The following is a 23,535-nucleotide window of genomic DNA, read 5'->3' as shown; positions in this document are numbered from 1 at the left end:
GTGCGTGTAAGGGCTAGCAGCAGTTCCGAAACAGTTGTAGAAGAAAGGAAGCAGCAACAGACTGGGGATGGAAGGGGCCGCAAATCTGCCTCATGTAAGTCCCAAAGAACACACAGATGAGTGGGCACAAGCAGGGGAACAGTCAGAGATGATGTGACCATGGGGAGATGGAGAGCACCCAGCAGTTGCAAAGGCAGGCAAAGAAAAAGAGCAGCAGAGTGGTTGCACACCTCTCCAGTGTGGTTCTTTTTCACACTGAAAGACGATGACGGGTGCGTAGCAATCTGCATCCTGTGCCACAGGCAGATTCGCAGGGGACAGGCCGGATCACATTTGGATACAATATCCCTGCTTCCCCACATGTGCAAGAACCCCAAACCAAAGTGGGAGCAGTACTTGCGTTCTCTTGAAGGAGGTGCAACCACGTCATCGTCTCTTCTTCCACCTCCATTGACTCCTTCTACACCTCCAACTGTCATTGATACTACATCTCAGAAAGTTGGTGACAGCCAGACTTCAAGCTGCGAGGAACAGCTTCTGGCTGCAGGTTTTGTGGTGTCAGACAATGTTTGTCGCCGAAAGATGGGTACTCCAGTGACCCCTTCAGCTCCCCTAGCTCCCAGTCCCTTCAGCCCACTCTACTGGAGTTCTGCTCAAGGTATTAGGCTAAGGGCCCAACCAACAAAAGAGTCATCGAACTCAATTCACATCTAGCCAAACTATTGGCCTTGCAGCTACTGCCATACAGCTCTGTGGACCCTGCTCCCTTCCGTGACCTAATGGCCTGTGCTGAGCGTCGGTGGAATATACCAAGCAGGCATTACTTCTACCGCACGGCTGTTCCCAGTTTACATGCACATGTAATAGGTAACCTCTCCTGGGCATAGGCATTCTTGGTTGCTAGTCAAATCTACATCACCATGGACAGCTGGACAACCAGGCACAGAGTGGGACGCTACCAGTCCTTCACCGCTCACTGGGTGTCCTTGCATAGCTTAGTGGGGGGTAGTCTGCAAGAGGAATTGCAGCAACTGGTACCTTCAAAGAGGGGTGTGGTGGTAAAGCATGGACAACCCCAGTCCTCTCCCTCCTCTTCCTTCATTCCTTCTATCTGCAAACTCTCTCTTTTCGACACTTCGGAAAGGCCAGCAGTAGTTAAGCGGGCACGCCACTACGGCTCCCTCAAGCGCACCCGTTGGCCAGGAAGTGCTGAAACTGGTGTCCTTTGGGGAGAAAAGTCACACCGTCAGAGAACTCTTGTCCGCTTTGCACAGAGACGTTGAGGCTTGGCTGATGCCCTCCCGGCTCACAACAGGCAACGTAGTGTGAGACAACGGTGCCAACCTTGTGACTGCGCTGCACATGGGCCGCATAACACATGTGCCCTGCTTTGCGCACGTACTAAACCTGGTGGTGCAGAGGTTCCTCCGCATGTACCCAGGACTGCAGGACTTACCGAGACAGGCGGCGCTTAGCATGATCCAGCACCAACAGAGGCTTCCACCGCATGGACTGTTTTGTGACACTGTGACTAAATGGAACTCCACGCTGCACATGCTCCAGTGTCTGTGTGAGCAAAAGCTAGCTATCTGCCAACGTGGTGCATGGAGGCAGCAGGGCCCTTGGTACAGCCACACAACTGAGCTATTTTACCAGTGACCAGTGTCTGCAGATGGAGGTGCTGTGCAAGGTACTGGCCCCCTTTGAGCAGGCCACAAACGTTGTCGGGTGCAGTCAGGCTGCAACAATGTCATTCCCATCATCTTTCTGCTTGATAATACACTGTGTGGCCTGATAGAAAGTGGCGATGGGAGAGGAGGGTGACATTACACTCCATAGTGCACAGCCAGCATCAGGAGGTTCAAGAGAAGGAGGAGGAAGATGATGATGATGATGAGGGAGACCATGTTGGGGCTGCTGGACAGGACCCGTCCAACCTGCATTTGTGCTGTCACGCCCCAGGCATTGTGCGGGTAACGGAACAACAGGAACTGCTGCAGCTTGAAGAAGAGGTGGGTGATGAGGGGGAAGATGTTTTGGCGCCTACTGAGGGACAAGAGGAGGATGAACTCCGGGAACCCCTCTATCATATGTGTGTTCACGTGTTGCAATGCCTACAGAAAGACCCCCGCATTTGCAGCATGAAAAACCAGGATGATTACTGGCTGGCCACCCTTCTGGATCACCGCTACAAAGACAAAATGTCAACAATTTCTAAAAGAACCTTCAGTGCCGCTGGCGGAGTGGTAATGGACAACAGATCACGACTGTCACCAGAAAATATCAATCGCCTCACCTTTTTGAAAATGAAGGAAAGGTGTATTACTATATACTACTACTATTATAACAATTATCATATCCCTATTTAAGATGTCACTGATTGACTGACACAAGGACGCACTAGGCCAACCATGATGCCTCTGTGAAACCCACACTCCTGTGCTGAGTCTGTGGCTGCCTATCACCAAACACCCTGTCAGCTGAGCCTGCCTCGGGTTGATTTTTTTGCAACTATGTAAATTCAATAGGGGTGCATACATTAAATAGTGATGCGTTTTCCTGCTGTTTTTACGACGGAGACTGTTGCTTGTGGTTGAGTTCAACCTTTCTCAAAGTCCTAATGTTTGTGTTGCATTCTGGACGCTGTCCATTACGCAAAAATCCTATTTGCCTGCTGTCACTTTGCCTGACATTTTCTGGAAAACTACAAAATCTTTTTTAACTTTCTATTTTTTCCTTGTTGCCACTGTTCTCTTACACTTACCTAGCAAATTTGGTGGTTCTAACATGTATAGGGGCTTTGCTATTAATGGTAAAATCGGCCCATTGACTATCAGAGACCTTCTCGCTCATCCCTAGTATTAGCAACTGTTCAACCCTCTGCTCGCGTATTCTGGTAACCGGGTACAGTAAGTCCATGTAAACTGCAAAATGGGGAAATTGCCCGGGGTTCTTGAGGCACTCCGTCCTCATTTGTAATCTAGTCCCTGACATTCACCAAAGTAGGGTGTTTCAACTGGGCGGTACAAAATTCCTCCTTATTTACTTTTAAACCGGGATCGATGAGGCTAGAGGAACATTCCCCCCCATCATCTCCTGCCATAACCTGGAATGGCCCCCCCCCCCCCCCCCAACAAGACTGGCAAGGCGCGGGATCAGTATTAACCTTTCTTTTAGGGAAATTTCTCCATCAAGGTTTCCCACCTGGTGGGGCTGTACCGGAATCTTTCCCTGCCCAGTAAGAGGGAGAGCATCCTCTACCCACCTATTAGGCATTTTTTTTCCTATTCCTCCCCCCACAAGTTCCAAAATAAAGGAAAGTCTTGCTGCAATAAAACCTCACATATTATCAGGTTTCTTACCACCCCTATGAGGTAAGTAACCGAGCCCCATCTTGTGCTGATCTGGACCGGCGCGGTCAGGTATGTCTTAGTATCACCATGTATACACATTACACGAAGAAGTTTTCCCCAGATGTAACCTCGCCAACCACTTTAGCATGTACTAGAGTCACCATGCTACCTGAGTCCAACAGGGCTTTGGCCGAGACCTGTTTCACCTGCACCCTGCATTCGAAACTGTGCGGGCCTGTCTCAGGACTAGCAGTACACACTCCTTGAGTGTAGAAGGACCTCCTCCATGATCCTCCACACTGCATGGGTTCCTTCTTTAGGGACATTGGGTCCCAATGTGGCCATAGGCCATCTTGAGGTTGGTACTCCTGCTGGAAAGACGGTGACCCTTTGGGTGTAGTCATGCGGGTTCTGGGGTTCCTCTGGTCAGCATTATCTACTGGTGAGGGAGGCCTGGTTCTCCTGGTGGAGGTGGGATTTGGGGACAGTTTGATGACAACAACTTCTCCACGACGGTGTATTGCTCCACATATTCCACCAGCTGGTCTGTTGTTTTAGGTTCCCCATGACTTGGTGGACCCTGAGGTGGACACACCTCTGCAACCACTTGGTAGCCAACTGTCTGAGATCATGCATCTGGGACCGGGGGGGATAGATCGATACGATATCTCCATTTAAACACCCTGACTGCCGGTCATAATTTGCGAAGTCCCTTGGGGTAAGGTCATAATAGGCCTTCCTTGGCTCCCCAGCCAAGAAGGGGGCAATGAGGCCAGCCCATTTATCTCGGGGCCACCCATCCCTCCCGCAGTCCTCCCAAACATTAATAGAAAGGTTTCAACATCATCTGTGGGTGTAAACTTTTGGAGGAAATGGCTGGCTCCCCTCATGGCCTGGTTGCTAGAGGCAACCCTCATGGTTTTTTCCCCCTCTGTTACCTGCTGCACAGTCTCGGCAAACATCCTTAATTGTGCCTCTGTGGAATCCTGTAAGGCCACAGCTTGGATTGCCGTTGCTTCCTTAAGCGCTACCATCTGCACCTCTGTGGGTTCCTGCTGGCTGGCCACACTCCTCTGCAGCTGCACAGTGGCCAGTGTCAGTGTCGCAGCAGCTCCTCCATAGCAAAAACGTGGGAGCCTAGCCCTTTAAATGTCACTTCTCACTTTTAAAAAAAAAAATTTCTGCAGTGCTGCTGCCTGCTTCCTGCACCAGTTGTAAAGTCTGGGGATTAGCTCAGACCGCAGCCAGCACGCTTCCTACCAAAAGGGTGTAACATACACAAGACTTTATTGGGATAACTAAAGAAAACAGCTTCTTTTCAGCAACCCATGGGGGGTATAAACAAAATAGAAAATTGCTTACTTCAGCCTAGTTGTGTAATTGTCCATAATCCATCAGAATGTCCCCCCAATAAGGATGAGTCTAAGATAAGTATATTGTGAGGGTCCAAGCCTCAGCCTGGGGTTCCCACAGTCCATAAACCCAAACAAAACCAAATCAGCATCAACAGCCTCCCATGTAACAGCAACACCGCTTCTTAGCTTGATTCCCCACCAAGCTTGTTTGCAGGCTACTTCCTGCAATTCTACTAATCCTTCCCTCTTGCACACCAGAGACCTTATGGGATCCCCCCTTCCTCCTGGGCAGGTGCAACTCCTGGTGTGTACCTGAATGGACTGAAGAGGCCCACCTAATCCTTCCCCATCAGTCCCGAGTTCCCGTCACAACTAGCAAAAATAGAGCAACAAAGTTGCCTAAAAGAAAAATAATCTCGGACTCCTTTACCAACACACCAAGTATTTTGCAATACTAGTACATCTCCGGAGATCTTTGGTAAGAGGGCCCACACGGTGGGATGCATTCAACTTTGCATATGTGATCTAAGCCCAACCATTCCGGTAAAACAGAGGAACACTGCTCAGTTTGATTCCAGTTCAGGGAGTCTTATAATCCTCAGAATATTCCTCCTTGATCTGTTTTCCAGATCATCTACTTTATCTGATAATGCATCTGTAATTCCGTGGTCACTAATTGAGTTCTGGGTTAGAGCATGTCTTTCTCATTGGTTAAAATTTTTGTTTCAGCCGTAGAGATTCTGGTGCTTTGGCTCTTAAACTCTTGTCTCAAGGATTTTATCCCCTTGTCTATCTCTATATCAATGATCTGAGGAGGACTGCTTACGCCTCCGCAATCATAGTGTGGTTCTGGGGGAGATTAGTTGACTCACGCTTAGTAGCTGCAGAGAGAAGCAAAGAGGGGCTGTTCGCCCTCGTTGGAAAAGACACGCGGCCTTTTCCATCAAGAAACCAGGGAACCAAGAAAAGTTACTATTCGCCGGGTGCCATGGGGTTGGTTTATTGGAGTAGGGTTGCGGCACGGAGTTGACTGTCGGATAATGAGTAAGTTACCTTAGAGTGACCAGGAGCCTCAGTAAGCTGCTACACATGCAAAACGACCCGGAACCAGAAGTCCAAATCTATTTTTAAGCTCTGTCATCTTTTACTTGTATTGTCTTTCATTCGCACTCTTTTGTGGTGGTAATTTTAGCTTAACCAGAAATTTTTATATATCTGTATGGTTTGAACAAATACCTGTTCATCTTGTCAAATTCAAAACTTTTCTGTGTGCAATTTCTACATTATGTTATATAATAGAATAAGTCCTTCCATTGTATCTTGGACTACAGAACAATTCTTACAAAGAAATGTGCATGCATTGCAGACATGCACTGTGATTGTTTTGTTTCATTTTTGGTTTGCTCTAATATCCATTTTATCCTCATTTTCTTTTTTTCTCTCTATTTAGTTTCCCATTACAACTCTATGTGAAATAAAAAATCTTCAGCTGCTGAAACATGAAAGTGTTGTAAATCTTAAAACTTTGCAGGACAAAAGGTATGGAGTGTTCAGTATTTAGACATTGTTCAGATCTCTCATAATGGGGGTTATTTGCATGTTATCCCTGAATAGTTATAATGCAAGTGAGATATGTAAATAAATTCCTGTGCATTGCACGGGTCTAAAAAAGGTCTCTTTTTTTTTTTTTTTACCCAATTGGCTGATTTGCGATTGGCTCGGAGTTTCAGACTGATGAAAAGAGGCAGCAGAACAGATTCACCAACCGTGTGGTCACTCTTTGGTATCGCCCCCCTGAGCGACTTCTAGGTAAGGTTGTTGTATAAGATAAGAGTAAATCTTGCAATTGCATAAATTTAATCTTGGCATTTGTTTCCCATTAAAATACTAACACATACATAGGGGATGGTGAAAAGATCTCCTCATCAATAGGGGATGCTTCCATACATACCTTACATAGCCCTATTTGTTGATAGCAGACATTATACAGTACCCAAAAACCACAATTACCTGTAATGTGATTCGACTGTGCACCGAGAGCCCCAAAAATGTTCCAAGCATAGTGCTACTTTACATAATTTGTCGGAAGATTACATTTAGGGATTCAGTTTGCGGAACCAATTGTTATGTTCAATCCAAATAAACCTAATTGTAGGTTAAAGTGAACCCTGAATGCCATATATTCTGCTGTGAGTGACAAGATGATCTCTTTTAACTTACAACTGAAGTAAAACGGAATTCAATATATTGTTAACCCTTTCCAATTTATCCTACATTTATCTTAAGTTCAACGTAAGCCTATGAGGTAATATTATTCATTGAGACTTTAAAGTTTATTTTTTTCTTTCCATCAAATGTACGCATTCTTGTTTAGAAACTTGATGATTGTATGACCTATCTCTGGTTTGATATTTTTAGGAGAGCGTGATTACGGTCCTCCGATTCATTTGTAGGGTGCTGTATGTATTATGGCCGAAATGTGGACCCACATGCCCATCATGCCAGGTAACACTGAACAACACCAGCTAACTCTAATCAGCCAGCTGTGTGGTTCCATCACGTCTAAGGTGAGTACTTGGGTGCATTGTGATTATTTATTTTCATTGTACTGCCTTGCATAAATTACTTCTACTTAACAGTTAGGACAGTTTAGTAACATGTAAGACAAAAGGCTCAAAAAATGAAGGCCTCAGCAACCAGCAAATCAGTGCAGAAACCCTGCATTCAACCAGACTATATTTGATCGAGTCTACTGAGGATGCATTGCTCAGTAAGTGTTACCGGGACCCCATTGAAGCTTCTTTCAAAAGCTGATGTTATGCTAAGTCTTGGAAAAAAACTGATTTAGCTACTTTTGTTCACATTGAAAATTCAAGCTTTGCTTTAAAAGCAATATGATAGACTTTTAGGATATGTCAGTAGATGACAGTAACTGAAGACAAATGCAGTAAAGAAAAGTGATATTATCGTGTATTCTCTGTGAGTGTGTATTTATGCAGAATTACCAGTAAAATATTAAAATTTCTACAAACTTGCTGTCTCGTGTTTTTTTTTATACTTATTTTTCATTTGGCCATGTGTGTAGCCACAAATGGACCTCTCTGTGCTTACAACTAAGTGCACTATGAACGTTAGAAGAAAGTCCACTTATGCTTTTTGCCCCCTTTACCTGACAGTTTTAACCGCTAGCCCCTTTTCGCTGGGCACACCACCCGGCACCTTTTTCTTTGTATGTTAAAAGTTAAGTGCACAAATCTGTACAACACAAATGTTTTTGTGCATTATGATAATTCTTGCTTAACACATGCAGTTGTTGAAAAGTCTAGCATGTCTTACATCCTAAACATAGGTGTGAACTAGCCACATAAATAAGGCAAGGTTGGTCTTTGAAATGCATTTTCATGCAACACTGGCATATTCACAGTCATGATATAAGGGACACTTGGCACTCACAGGATCCTAAAAGATAAGATTTTGATATGACTCTCAAATTAAATTGTGGAGGCCAAAGATGACTTATAGAAGTTGAAAAGAAAAAGAACAAAATGAACATCCATGGGGACCTTGAGTGATTCACTGTTCACTTTAAATACCTAATCCTGTTCGAACAAATGAAGGAAAGAAAAGATTGGGAATTTAAACTTAACACCACTTTCATTATGAACACCATTTACAAAATTAGTTAGGTTGAAAAAAGACATTCCTGATCCCTTGAGGCAATCGGATGTTGCCTGGATCAACAGTTTCTGTTGTCAATACTTTAAAACTTTAATACCCAGTATTATTCTATGCTTCTTGAAAAGCAACCGGATTTTTCCTAAAGCAATCTACTGAACTTGCTGAAACTAATTCCTGAGACTATTCCATATTTTCACAGACATTACTATGAAGTATCCCTTTGTTTTTGAGATTAAACTTCCTCCACATTGCAAAGAGTGCCCTCTTGTCCTTTGTAATGACCTTATAGTGAATAATTGGGAAGCGAGTTACCCATTTGTATTTTCCTATGGTGTGATCATATCCCCCTTTAAATGTCTATTTACCATAATTATAGCATAGTTATGTGTATATGTTTATGGTGAGAAGGACCCTTTGTTCTATCAGGTCTGTTTGTTCTAGTAAAGGTGTGCATTCCAGAGCACAGCCTATTGCTGTGGTAAACCTTGTGTTGGTAGTTTCAGCCTAGAGTGGCAGAAATTTGCATTACCCTTTTGTTCTTGATTATTTATATACATATAAATGAGTTTTGGTTTCTTGAAGTGGTCACCCTGTACTTTAATATGAATTATCAGTTAGGTATAAAATTTTGGAATACTAAGTTGAAATTTCAGGTACAGACCTGTTGGAAATGGCTTCCCTATCCTATCTTTAGCAGGTATGTATGCTGCCTGCAGAGCTATGACCACTAACATAAATAAATTGGAAGAACTAGATAATTTGGAGGAAAAACAAATGCTAGGAAAAGAAAATGAAAACAGGATTTACCAAAAAACAAATACAGAACCTATATGCATCAATTGATATGATCAAGGTCTCTCATGAAGAGCAAAAAAAATGATAATTGTAATCAAGATGAAACAAATAAATAGAAGGATTTATTAAGGGAAAATTAGTTTGAATGTGATAACCTCAGTAGGGAATAGAAAGTGATCCATGATCAGCTCTTTCACACAAAAATGGGTAAAACTATAGACCACACTGTGCTATAATCCTATTTCTAGTGGTCAGAGGTAGATGGATAGATACTTTACAGAATGTGCCACATCCCAAAAAATGTAGATTTTCTTTGTATCACAATATAATCACGGGACTTTTAAAGCACATATTTAAAATATTCAAAAAATTTAACTTTTATTCCATACATTAAAAAACAAGTAAAACATTACACAAGTAATTGTAAAAACAAATTTTCGCACTCTATTGGAAGAGACTTTCACCTGCAAGTGGTGATGTACATGTATCCACATTGATTGGTATGAGACATGTGTATTGTAATAAGAGTTGCTATATTGATAGTATTTGAAATGAAATATAATTTATGTTTTTATGTTTTACTTGTTTTTTAATGTATAGAGTAAAAGTTATATTTCTTGAGTGTGTTAAAAGTGTGCCTTAAAATTCCTGTGATTATATTGTGATACAAAGAAAATTTAGATCACACTGTGTAAAGAGGGGTTTGAGTAATCTGGAAAAAGGCCATCTTATCTGGGGTCTGAGTTAGTAGGGAACAGGGGTCCCATACTGCCCCAAAGGTGGTATCAGTGTGGTGCCCTGTGAAAGACGGCTTCTGTGTGGTATTCTTCTGAGGTCTGTAGAAGACATTAAAGGGGGGTTGTGATGTTTGAGTGTAAATTGGGTTCTGGCCTGAAATTTGAGTGTAAGTTAAAGAGTAAAAGGGGGATCTGAGTGTATGGGGCTGTTTGTTCTGGGAGTGTTTTTTATAGGAGGGAGGGGCAGTTTTGAGGTTAAGGAGGGAGTCTGATCATACAGGAAGGGGGGAGGGTTTTTCACACTTGTCCTAAGCAATTTCTTTTGTTCCAGGGTTGTAAAACAGAATATGCTAATGAATGTAAGCTATTTTAAAACAAATAAAAGGCCAGTTTAGTAACACAGCATCATCAGATGACTACCTGTGTTTGAAGAAGGAGCTGACCAGCATTGCCTTTTAAGAACTCTGGAAATTCTTCATTGTCCTGCTTTCACCTTAATCTCCTCCATACTTCCAGAGGCACTGAACCTGCTCATTGACTTCATGGCGTTCCCATTTTGTGATGAGGTGTCCAAGTACAAATGTCTGGCCAAGGTTGGACAGGGAACCTTCGGGTAAGGAAAATTGGGAATCGGGGCTTTGTGTGTGCATTGTCCCAGACAATGAATGTAAGACCCCAATTGCTACATGTCTTTAGGTACATTACATCTCTGACATGTGCTTATGTGAGAATGCTGTGTTGTCAGAATACATTGGCATATTAGTTATTAGATCCAAAGTGGGAAATATATAAGATTTGGTGTGCCAATAGCAAAACAAGGGGGTCCATTCTGTAACATCATTTTATTGTCCAGTGAACCTGCTTGCAAAACCGCTAGTCAGAACTTGGTATATGTCACTGCATAATTATTTGTAAGTCCTAACATATATGTTTCCTTTTTTTATTTGTAGTGAAGTGTTCAAAGCCAAGCATCGACAGACTGGACAGACAGTTGCACTGAAAAAAGTATTGATGGAAAATGAGAAAGAAGGAGTAAGTACATATTCACTCATAAGCTATATGTCATCCTTTACTGGTATCGTCTTATATTCGCACCCTTTTGAGCTGGTAATTTTAGCTTGGCCAGCAATTTTTATATCTCTGTATAGTTTGAACAAATACCTGTTCATCTTGTCAAATTCAAAACTTTTCTGTGTGCAATTTCTACATCATGTTATATAATAGAATAAGTCCTTCCATTGCTGTATCTTGGATTACAGAACAATTCTTACAAAGAAATGTGCATGCATTGCGGACGTGCTCCGTGTATGTTTTATTTCATATTTGGTTTGCTCTGATATCCATTTTAACTTCATTTTCTTTATCCCTCTCTTTTTAGTTTCCAATCACAGCTCTACGTGAAATAAAAATTCTTCAGCTGCTGAAACATGAAAATGTTGTAAATCTGATTGAGATTTGCAGAACAAAAGGTATGGAGTGTTCAGTATTTAGACATTGTGCAGATCTCTCATGATGGGGGTTAGTTGCATGTCACCCCTGAATGGTTATAATGTAAGTGGGATATGTAAATAAATTCCTGTGCATTGCACTGGTCTGAAAAGGGGTCTATTGGTTCTATTTATCCACAAAATGACTTATTATTATAATCTCTCTATGTGGAAATGTGCAGTTCTTAATTAATAAGATTACATACCAATATATCAGATATCCTTCCCCATCCGTGCATAATTATGTTATATAGTATATGCAAGTTATGATGGGGACAATGAAACAGTACATTAATTCTAATTGGCCAGGTTCTAGATATGTAAGATTCTCCAACGATCATACAAATCTGCATGCACACAATGATTTTGCAGCACAGAATGTTATTCCACCCACAAAAATGACTTGCCAGGTTTGCTCGTTTCAATTTATCTGTCTCTCTGACGGTTTAAAATGGAATTTCTAGACAAATATTGGTTTTAATGTCTGAAAAAGTAGGAATGAGGAATGAGCATTTGCTTTAAGCCCTACTCTTTCTAAGAATATTTTTTCATGTATGTTTTTTGTTTCTTTTACAGGAAATCAGATTATTGGCTGCAAAGGAAGCATCTTCCTTGTGTTTGACTTCTGTGAACATGATCTAGCTGGACTTCTTAGTAATACACATGTCAAATTCACTCTTGCAGAGATAAAGAAGGTCATGCAAATGCTACTCAATGGAATCTTTTACATCCATAAGAATAAGGTAAGTTAACACACAAGCAGTTTTTCAGTTTTGTTTCCCACTCATTCCTTCATAGTTCACTATGGTTTGTGCAATGTTGTCTAAAAGCTTTGTCAATAGCTTGAACAGAACGTGTTCCTTTCTGTGTATTTGAGGTCATACAGAACAGGAGCACATATTCTAGTAAAGTTACACAGGCTTACAACCTCTGCTAAAAGCTCTCAGACAAATATAAAAGACTCAAACTATTGCAGTTCTGGATTTCATTAGGATATCATGAAATATATATTTTGTGAAGGGCCAGCAGAGGAAGAATCTGAATTTTATTTAGCTTTTTTGCAATCTCTCTATACCAAAGCTTAGGCTGGGGGAGGGAGAAGCAGTCTTGGACCATCTAGGTGAGTAGTGTCAGAACACTAAGAAGAGCAGAGACATCTTTATATATACAGTTGAATGTATTTAATCACCTAATCACTTCACTACCTTTTGAACATGATTTGTTAAAAAGGGGAACAAAAATATAACTTGTGTCAGATTTTATCTTAAAATGAAATGGTAAACCAGGAAGCACCATGCCTGCCACAATTTTCACAGACCATCCTCTTTGTGTAGTGTGTGTTGACTTCACTGATTGTTGATCGTTCTGTCCCATCAGATTTTTCACAGAGACCTGAAGCCAGCAAACCTGTTGATTACTAGAGATGGAGTCTTGAAATTGGCTGATTTGGGATTGGCTCGGAGCTTCAGCCTTGATGAAAAGAGGCAGCAGAACAGATTCACCAACCGTGTGGTCACTCTTTGGTATCGCCCCCCTGAGCTACTTCTAGGTAAGGCTGTTGCATAAGATAAGAGTAAATTTAATCTTGGCATTGTTCTCATTAAAATACTAACACATACATAGGGGATAGTGAAAAGGGCCCCTCATCAACAGATGATGCTTCCGTACATACCTAACATAGCCTTATTTGTTGTTATGCAGACATTATACAGTACCCAAAAAAACACAATTACCTGTAACGTGATTCTACTGTGCCCCAAGAGCCCCAAAAATGTTCCAAGCATAGTGCTACCTTACATAAATTTTAGTATAGACCCCCCCCCCCATCTCTATCTACTTTCACTGTGATCCGCTAAAAATTGGTGGAATTTTTCAATGTCAGAAGATTACATTTAGGGATTCAGTTTGTGGAACCAATTGTTATGTTCAATCCAATTAAACCTAATTGTAGGTTAAAGTGAACCCTGAATGCCATATATTCTGCTGTGAGTGACAAGATGATCCCTTATAACTTACATCTAAAGTAAAACTGGAATTCAATATATTGTTAACCCTTTCCAATTTATCCTACATTTATCTTAATTTCCACTTTAGAAAAGCCTATGAGGTAATATCATTCATTGGAAGTTTAAAGTTTATTTTTTTCTTTCCATCAAATGTACGCATTCTTGTTTAGAAACTTGATGATTGTATATCCTAACTTTGGTTTGATATTTTTAGGAGAGCGTGATTACGGTCCTCCGATTGATTTGTGGGGTGCTGGATGTATTATGGCCGAAATGTGGACCCGCATGCCCATCATGCCAGGTAACACTGAACAACACCAACTAACTCTAATCAGCCAGCTGTGTGGTTCCATCACATCTAAGGTGAGTACTTGGGTGCATTGTGAATATTTATTTTCATTGTACTGCCTTGCATAAATTACTTCTACTTAACAGTTAGGACAGTTTAGTAACATGTAAGACAAAAGGCTCAAAAAATGAAGGTCATGATGTGTAGCCTACAATATCCTACATGGTTCTTTCTGCAGAATGCAAGAGCATGGACCCTGTGATCAATCAAAGGAGAAGCATATCCCATATCCTTAAATAAATCATGTCACCTTCCTAGTCCCCTATCTCTTTCATTTATTTAAATAGCATTTAGGACTCTCAAAAAAAATGTAAATTAAAGGTTGGTGTTGATGTATGATGAATAAAAGTAAATACACTGCTTAGAAAAACAAACAGTACCTAAACTGTACATTTTGTCTGCAATAATGTCCTGCTTACATAATATTTGGAAAAAGCCTTCTAATTGTATGTTCTTTCTCTTGATAGGTATGGCCCAATGTGGACAAGTATGAACTCTATCAGAAATTAGAACTGCCCAAAGGCCAAAAAAGAAAAGTCAAGGATAGACTAAAGGCTTATGTGAAGGATGCCTATGCCCTTGATCTTATTGACAAGCTGATTGTCCTGGATCCGGCACAGAGAATTGACAGCAATCACGGTCTTGATCATGACTTCTTCTGGTCTGACCCAATGCCTTCTGAACTCAGGACAATGCTTTCAGCTCACACTCAGTCAATGTTTGAATACCTTGCTCCTCCCAGACGACGTGGAGGTCAGATGCCTCAGCAACCAGCAAATCAGTGCAGAAACCCTGCATTCAACCAGACTATATTTGATCGAGTCTACTGAGGATGCATTGCTCAGTAAGTGTTACTGGGACCCCATTGAAGCTTCTTTCAAAAGCTGATATTATGCTAAGTCTTGGAAAAAAACAAACAAACTGATTTAGCTACTTTTGTTCACATTGAAAATTCAAGCTTTGCTTTGAAAGCAATATGATAGACTTTTAGGATATGTCAGTAGATGACAGTAACTGAAGACAAATGCAGTAAAGTGATATTATCGTGTATTCTCTGTGAGTATGTATTTTTGCAGAATCAACAGTAAAATATTAAAATTTCTACAAACTTGCTGTCTCATTTTTTTTATATTTATTTTTCATTTGTCCATGTGTGTAGCCACAAATGGACCTCTCTGTGCTTACAACAAGTGTACTATGAACTTTAAAACAAAGTCCACTTATGCTTTTTTGCCCCCTTGACCTGACAGTTTTAACCGCTAGCCCCTTTTAGCTGGGCACACCACCCGGCACCTATTTCTTTGTTTGTTAAAAGTTAAGTGCACAAAACTGCACAACACAAATGTTTTTGTGCATTATGATAATTCTTGCTTAACACATGCAGTTGTTGAAAAGTCTAGCATGTCTTACATCCTAAACATAGGTGTGAACTAGCCACATAAATAAAGCAAGGTTGGTCTTTGAAATGCATTTTCATGCAACACTGGCATATTCACAGTCATGATATAAGGGACATTTGAAATGTAATGTAGTATTTGAAATGAAATATAATTTATGTTTTACTTGTTTTTTAATGTATGGAGTAAAAGTTATATTTTTTGAATGTGTTAAAAGTGTGTCTTAAAAGTTCCGTGATTATATTGTGATACAAAGAAAATTTAGACCACACTGTGTAGAGGGGTTTGAGTAATCTGGAAAAAGGCCATCTTATCTGGGGTCTGAGTTAGTAGGGAACAGGGGTCCCATACTGCCCCAAAGGTGTGGTGCCCTGTGAAAGACGGCTTCTGTGTGGTATTCTTCTGAGGTCTGTAGAAGACTTTAAAGGGGGTTGTGATGTTTGAGTGTAAATTGGGTTCTGGCCTGAAATTTGAGTGTAAGTTAAAGAGTAAAAGGGGGATCTGAGTGTATGGGGCTGTTTGTTCTGGGAGTGTTTGTATAGGAGGGAGGGACAGTTTTGAGGTTAAGGAGGGAGTCTGATCATACAGGAAGGGGGGAGGGTTTTTCACACTTGTCCTAAGCAATTTCTTTTGTTCCAGGGTTGTAAAACAGAATATGCTAATGAATGTAAGCTATTTCAAAACGAATAAAAGGCCAGTTTAGTAACACAGCATCATCAGATGACTACCTGTGTTTGAAGAAGGAGCTGACCAGCATTGCCTTTAAGGAACTCTGGAAATTCCTTATTGTCCTGCTTTCACCTTAATCTCCTCCATACTTCCAGAGGCACCGAACCTGCTAATTGACTTCATGGCGTTCCCATTCTGTGATGAGGTGTCCAAGTACAAATGTCTGGCCAAGGTTGGACAGGGAACCTTCGCGTAAGGAAAATTGGGTATCGGGGCTTTGTGTGTGCATTGTCCCAGACAATGAATGTAAGACCCCAATTGCTACATGTCTTTAGGTACATTACATCAGTGCAATTTCTACATTATGTTATATAATAGAAAAAGTCTGTCCATTGCTGCATCTTGGACTACAGAACAATGTGCACAGTGTTTTTTTTCATATTTGGTTTGCTCTGATATCCATTTTAACTTCATTTTCTTTATCCCTCTCTTTTTAGTTTCCAATCACATCTCTACGTGTAAAAACCTTTTTCAGCTACTGAAGCATGAAAATGTTGTAAACCTGATTGAGATTTGCAGAACAAAAGGTATGGGAGTGTCCAGTATTTTGACATTGTTCAGATCTCTTATGATGGGGGTTATCTGCATGTCACCCCTGGATAATTATAATGCACATTTTGAAGAGCATCTTTTTTATGTAGACATGTTTGGAAGGCTATTTTGCATGTATATGATCACAACTGTGTTCCTATAAAAAGGTTGCAATACTGCAATCTGCAGAACATATTTATTTATGGTTTTATATGTAATTTTTTGCTTTTGGATACAATGAAATTGATGTTTTTATAGTTAGGTGACACATTTGAGTTTGTACCTGAAAAGTTCCACCATTGATAACCGATATTGCTTAGTGTAAATTGAGGACCTGATACATTTGGACCTGTTTTTTATTTATTGTGCCAAACATTGTGTTGTTTTTAGGATTTCTATATTCTTTTTTCCTCCTAAAATGAACCTTTTGTCCAGAAAATGCATGCTAAGGGCTCTATTTATAAACAGGGAATTAGACATGCCCTGAAACATTCCCCATTACATGGCAGTAATTGATTCCCATCAGAAAATGTTTGAGGGAATATCTAGTTCTGTTTTAGAAATAGGGTCCTAAGTGTTCACATTTTCCACATAGACAGTAAAGGTATGGGGGGCATACTGTAATTTGGCTGAATTATGCACAGTATATGCAAGTCCCCAGCATTTCACAGATGCTGGGAATGAAGCTGGGTGATGAGATAATGGCCCTAATGTATTCTCTAGCATTGGAGAACATAGACATAGAACATACCCTAAACAAAGCTAAACAAAAACTGCTGGCTTCAGACACACATTAAATCTTTTGTTTTCATGAATGGGAAAGGTATTACAGTAATAATTTTTAACAAGGGGATGATCACTTTTCTGTGTATTGCAGCATTAGGTTGTATATGTATAATGACCCAGTAAACAATCTGATTCTTTATCCTTTATTCTTCCTTATCCTGGGAACTTTGCTTCTTTTTGAATTTAGATGAAAAAAAAATGCACTAGCGGCGATATCACACCTCCAGCACGCAGACTATTCTTTTCATGGTGAGATCCAACCTCTAAGAAACCCCCCAAAAAATCTGCCCCAAGCAGATGAGATGTTTACCCACCAGCAGAGGTTGCCCCCTTAAGCTGGGTTTGAACCTAGCATTGTACACCTGAAGGTGGCACTATAACATACATTAAATATCGAACAATCCACGCTAAGGCTTCAGTGAACAAAAGAGGAAAGTGATTACTCCTTATGAAACTTTCCTTATGTGACTGTTTTCTATGTAACGTGCTTGCCTACAGCAGCAAATTACTGATATTCAAACTTTCCTGTTATCATAGATAGTGGCAGAACAGTTATTACCATGATTGCTAGGCAACAGGGCTACAACAACACTGATTATAAAAAGTATTCCAGATCAGAAAGCACAAAATACACAAACGTATTATGTAATAGCAATAAAGTATTGTCATGTTTTCCTTGTGCATTCCTATTAAAATGAAATCCTGTCAAGTTACAAGTACAAATGTTTCTCTACATGGATCTGATTAACCCACATTCACATACAATGCCCAGATATATGTTACAATAACATCATTGCAGTGTAGTTGACTAAAAATATTTGCATTAACAAAAAGTAGATTTTGAAAAATATTCTCGTTTATTTCTTTTACAAGAAAACATGTTCATACTGACAGGCCCAGTCGATGGAAACGTCTAACCTGGCGTAATGGCTGAGTCTGTCTTTGTGGTCATCCCTACTCAATACAGAACAGGCACAATATAATGACACCACATCCCAAAGACAAACACCATCAATATCTGTCTTTAGGAAAATATTGTTGTAGGATGTAGAATGAAAAATCTGGACTGATCAACAAGACTGCACCTGCTGATACAGAATTGTAGTAACAAAAATACATTGAGCAGCCCGTTCAACTAAAGAACTGTATGTGATGAGACAATGAAATGCACTGTGCAAAACGCACATAACCAGATATGCAGACTTGGTACCTAAGTACACAGACAGACGGGCCACACCACTTTACATTAATGAAACAAAAAATATTTTTTTCTTTAAATGGGTTGATGTCTCTGTGAGATTTTATTATCTGACCCTGATTACTCTCTTAATGGCTATGAAACATGGTGATGATTTTGTTGCCAGACAACAGCTGCAAAGCTACATATTACTGGCCATGTCTTTCTTTTCATATCTTGCTGAATGGGAACATGTTCCATTTGCCACAACAGGAACAAAAAACAGCAACTAGTCTCTGGCATTGAAGGTGTAACATGAACTGGGAATGCTTTACAGAGGAGAAGTAGTGCAAGTCTCTCTGCTTTGCTTACAAAGCCCATATAGATTTGGCTGAATGCATCAAGAATATTTGACATATGCTTCACAGGACTCCCCTGCTTTTCAGGTTGATCCCTCGCGTTTCCTTTCACGTGGACTATCAATGAAAGCGACACATAGATGTTGACGCCCAAGCACTGACTGAAGAACAACATCTGCTCACTTTGTACATACTGGACAAATCCACACTTCTGCTGACATTTTCCATTGCACATTGAGAAGGTCTAGTGAAGATGGGGATCATCTATGAAGACTATGCAAATTCAGTTATCTTCTCTCAAGAAACAAGGCAGTTCCATAGATTTACACTGAAGTATAAGAGAAAATAAAATATCCCAGCACTTTGTGGTTCCCTTTTTGAAATTAGTATTCAAGTAGAACTTTAATGCTAGGGTCTGTGAAACCTGAAATTAGAACACATTAAGAAAAAAAAGTTAGTTTAAAGTACATTGTGAAAATCTACTATATAAAATTTGCCATTCTATTTTTTTGGGTGTAAAAGACAAATGTGCTAAACAGGATATATTATTCAATCAGAAAAAAATAAATAAATGTGCACCTTTGATTGTCCTTGACCCAAATGGCCCAAAAGGAAGTGGCATAATGTTGCACCTCAAGATTGTTTATGAATATGTAAATGTATATATATATATATATATATATATATATATATATATATATGTATGCATAGGTATGTGTGCGTCCTAAAAGTTAGACTGAATCTAGGTAGCATGAAACAATACAGGAATACAGTACAGGAATGTTGTGTTTAAACATGAAACCTGTGTTATCTTGATCTGGCCATAGGGCCCTCCTAGGGGGTCTCCAAGTGTAGGACTTCACAGAAGTAACAAACAGGTGATACAAGAGCTGCCAGGAGACAAGACCTATTTTCCCATAACAAACAGATCACCAATATGGCCTTCAAGGAACAATACATCCATCCACCTGAGTAAACAGAAGATGGAGGCATAATTGAACAGAGGGACTGGGGGGATGACCCAGATGGACATTTATAGACCCCTAAACATAGATTCCAGCTGGAGATTCATATAGCAAATTTAGTTGGGAGGTCCATCAAACTACATTAACCAATCCCAATCTAGTGGGGTGTGTGTCAACCGATGGTCATCGTACAGAACACACCCACTAACCAATCCAAGAGCCCCAAGGATACCTAATGGTAATTAACTGTATAAAAATGGGAACTGAGAGATTTGAGCTCTTCTCTCTTGCCCTTGCTTGCTTGCTCTTTGTCTCCTGAGGACTTAGGTAAGCTGGTATGGGGTCCTCTTCGGAAGGAAGTAGGCTCCTGGGGTACCCATTAACCTCTTAGCAGGTAGCTATAAGATATTCCTGATTGTATTCCTATGGGTGTTTATAGTATTACTGCATTACTTTGCTATTTTATAAATACTGTACTGTGTACTAAGTAGTTACTAGATTATTACAGGGGTTACTACTAATAACTTTATGTCCATGTGATATATATGTAACATTGATTGAAGTTTCTATGTGTAGATATCTAACAATATTGCTGTGTACTTTGTTTTACCTTGTTTTCTTAATTAAACAAGATATAAACATAAACCATATTTATGCAGATAAATATTCCTAAAATAATAGTGACGACCATAGACTCGGGACACAAATTAGTGGGTTCATTCAAACAGCTTCTATTTTTGTTTTTATGTAAAAATAGAGTTAAGTGAATACAGGCTGAGTCAGCCATTCAGACAAGTTGAGACCACAGTGATATTGTATTTGATATTGTATGCTGCGTGGGTATTGGTAAGAGGCCATACATTACTGCAGGCTTGAGTATTTGCTGTATGTGCAATACTTTTTATATGTATGTATAGAAATCCCAAAATAAAAGTGTAATGGATGTACCTCTAATAAACCAGTTTAAATTAGCAGGGGAGGATACACTTGGGATTATTAACTGGGATATATTCTCAGTAGGAACTGTTGAAGATGTTAGTAGGAATAAGGTATTGTTTAGGAACCCCTCACTGAAGTTTGTTGTTACAAAGCAAGTTGAATAAGAAGTTGGATTGTGAATCTGTGAGCTATTGTGTGCGGTTTTCATAGATAAGTGGATGTTAATGTTCATATTAGTTGGTGAATTCAGGTATTAATAAGTCTGATTGCTGTACTAAAGTACATAAAGTTATACTTTGGTTCTTGTTTTGGACAAAAGCATTCTAAATTGTTTCTAAATTAATTTGAGCGTGGTTCGGATAGCCATTGCATTTTATGATTTTTGTTTCATGGTCAGCAGGGTTAAGTTTTATTACTCTGTTTAGGCTTGAATAATTGTAGCTGTAGCCCTTTTGTTCCCAGCGGAGGTGTGATCCTTGATATCACTCTCCATTGTTAACTATTTACTGTAAAGCTGACCATTGTTCTGACTAGTGTCTGTGTATTGACTATTTATGAAGAGAAGGACGCTTTGTTCTATCAGGTCTTTGTTCTTCAAAAGGTGTTAGCCTAGTGTGGCATAACTTTATCTAGCATTCCTCTTTTCATTCTTGATTTTTATTTACATTTTGGGTTTTAGTTTAAAGTTTATTTAAGTGGTCACCTCATACTTTAATATGTGTTACTAGTTATCCAACAAGTTTTAGAATATACTAAGTTTACAAATTTCAGGTACAGGCCTGTTGGAAATGGCATCCTTATCCAGTTTGGGAAGGTTTGTATCAGCTTACACTCTTAGGCATAAAAGCATGAATTTTGCTTCAAATGCGAAATTTAAAGAGTCTCCATGGGCATATGGGCAGGAACTATTTGACCAGCGAACTAAAACCTGTAAAAATAATAAAAAGTTAAAAAGCCTAGCAATGGCAGGTATGTATGAAGCCAGCATAGCCATGAGTGCCAGAATTAATACATTAGAAGACCTGGTACAAAGGTCTGAAGAGAAAATAGTAAAAACGGAAACAGCCAACCAAGATTTACTTCACCAATTAAATAAGACTTCCACCTTAAATGAGATGATCAAATATTCTCATGAAGAGCAAGTTAAAAATTATAGATATGCTCAATGTGAATTATTTAGAGCACACGTAGCCTTAGCCCCAACGTGTGCATATGAATTAGGGGAAGAGGAAGGTTATAAAAAATATTGGGAGGATGAATCCCTCAATCCAAATGCTCCTTTTCCTGTTGCCATGGGAGAAATAGCAGTCCAACAGGAAAATAGAGATGGCATGCTGGTGATAGACCAGGATCCTAGTGGAGATCAAAACCTCTTAGCCACAGAGGCAACTACCCCGCCCATCCAGTGCAGAGCCCGATTATTTCTTCTCTCCTGAGGAGGATAAAACATTTTTGAGGTTTGATGAGGAAGGGAAAGAAGTGAACTCTAGGGAGTACCCCACTCAGCCTTTAAAAACACTCATGAGGGTGGCAGAGGTCATTGGAAAAATTAAAGCACAGGAGCATATTACGTCCCATGCCATGAATGTACAACAGAGGTGTGCGCTTTTGGGAGTTAGGAATCCTAGTGACCAGGTGAAGGTATTGCATTTAACCATTGATCCCCACACCTGGAATGCTTTGCCAGATCTCATTAAGGAGGGCAAAGGGAGTTATCGGCAAACTGTAGAGGAGTTGAAAAACGTGATTAACCCCACAGCCGTAGGATTATTGGTAGCAAACCAAATTCAACAACAGAATGAAGAGAACCCTCTGGTGTATGCCAATAGATTATGGGCAGCCTATGACACTAATAACTCTAAGGCCACCCGAGAAGATGCAGAATATAAGAGTCTTCTCATCCAGAATGCCCATCCTGTAATTCGTGAAAAATGTGAATGCCTAATAGATCCCAAGAAACAAACTTATGAGGAAATAAGAGGCATACTACATAGATCGTTCCAGGCCATCCACTCATACAAACAGCACCAGATTAAAGAGAGAGTTGTACAACCCCCACATGCAAATGAAACTGGTGTGCCTTGTTTGTATAGTAGGACAGTGACCTCATCCAGTGTTTGTAGGGAAGGTCCTTTGTATTGTAAGCAGTCATCAAAGGCCCTGAAAATTCCAGGTCCTCAGCCTAAACCTGTGTCAGGGGTAAGTAAATGTGTTAATGCCTTTCACAAGATAAGATGCTATGCTTGTGGACTATTTGGCCATATTGGCAGATTTTGTTTGTCCCTTGGTACTGAAAAGAGGATAAACCAAGGTCCATTTAAAACATACAGACGGGATACTGAGGTGTATTCACCACGTTGGGGACATCCTCATAAGCATAGGCCAGGGGTCTCTCTCAAAAATTCAAAGGCACAACATAATTTTTTACAGGCTGAGAATGACCAAATGAAAACTCAACTAAATAGTTTCCTAGAAGAGTTCAGAGCTTTTAAACAGAGTACAGGAAAACTATGAATTGTAGAGGGTCAGGAATAAGCGACCAAGCTGCTGGGAACCTCCCACAGAGAGTGCAATGTTATTAATGAACTTGGAAGTTTTGTATTTTAGGAAAAATACTGATCAACGATGGAATCTCGGTATGACCCGGACAGGTAAAACTAGAGGACCCTAAAACACACAGTACTTGGCTTTGCTCTATTTTATGTACAGTGCTACTTAATGCACAGCACTGTATATTATGTTGGTATTATATAAATACTGGTGATTAATATCAATTAATATTATTTTAATATTAACATTTTATTTCATTTTAATTTTTGGTGTGTTTTAAGGAGAAGACTCCAATTGTATAATTGCAGTCAGGTTGGAAAACAATTCAAAAATTTTTTGGTA

The 23,535-nt window shown here is 40.0% G+C and overlaps 2 protein-coding genes across 8 annotated transcripts in view; one reads left to right on the top strand and one right to left on the bottom strand.

Annotated features, from left to right (window-relative positions):
* Positions 1–7,185: 7,185 nt before the first annotated feature.
* On the top strand, positions 7,186–14,609 carry LOC140332060 (cyclin-dependent kinase 9-like). Its single transcript, XM_072413357.1, has 8 exons — positions 7,186–7,275; positions 10,437–10,531; positions 10,869–10,950; positions 11,297–11,387; positions 11,982–12,148; positions 12,783–12,954; positions 13,626–13,774; positions 14,228–14,609. The coding sequence occupies exons 1-8, from the start codon at positions 7,186–7,188 to the stop codon at positions 14,588–14,590; spliced, it is 1,209 nt and encodes a 402-aa protein (XP_072269458.1). The 3' UTR covers positions 14,591–14,609.
* Positions 14,610–18,037: 3,428 nt separating this feature from the next.
* PHACTR1 (phosphatase and actin regulator 1) overlaps positions 18,038–23,535 on the bottom strand; it is a 182,210-nt gene continuing 176,712 nt past the window's right edge. For all 7 annotated transcript variants that reach the window (XM_072411703.1, XM_072411702.1, XM_072411707.1 and 4 more), the window contains one exon: positions 18,038–19,163. In XM_072411703.1, coding sequence (XP_072267804.1) covers positions 19,148–19,163 — 16 coding nt within the window. In that variant the 3' untranslated portion in view covers positions 18,038–19,147. The remainder of the gene's footprint in view (positions 19,164–23,535) is intronic.

The sequence above is a fragment of the Pyxicephalus adspersus genome, chromosome 5 (assembly GCF_032062135.1).
Source record: "Pyxicephalus adspersus chromosome 5, UCB_Pads_2.0, whole genome shotgun sequence".
Taxonomy (NCBI): domain Eukaryota; kingdom Metazoa; phylum Chordata; class Amphibia; order Anura; family Pyxicephalidae; genus Pyxicephalus; species Pyxicephalus adspersus.
Note: the sequence above shows the minus strand (reverse complement) of the source record. Positions and strands in the feature narration are given on the sequence as shown.

Bases quoted from the DNA above. Each gene is read 5' to 3' on its own strand.
- LOC140332060 (XM_072413357.1), top strand. From the start codon at position 7,186: ATGTGGACCCACATGCCCATCATGCCAGGTAACACTGAACAACACCAG. The intron at 12,955-13,625 runs GTAAGGCTGTTG...TGATATTTTTAG, and splicing joins CCCCCCTGAGCTACTTCTAG to GAGAGCGTGATTACGGTCCT. The intron at 13,775-14,227 runs GTGAGTACTTGG...TTCTCTTGATAG, and splicing joins GTGGTTCCATCACATCTAAG to GTATGGCCCAATGTGGACAA.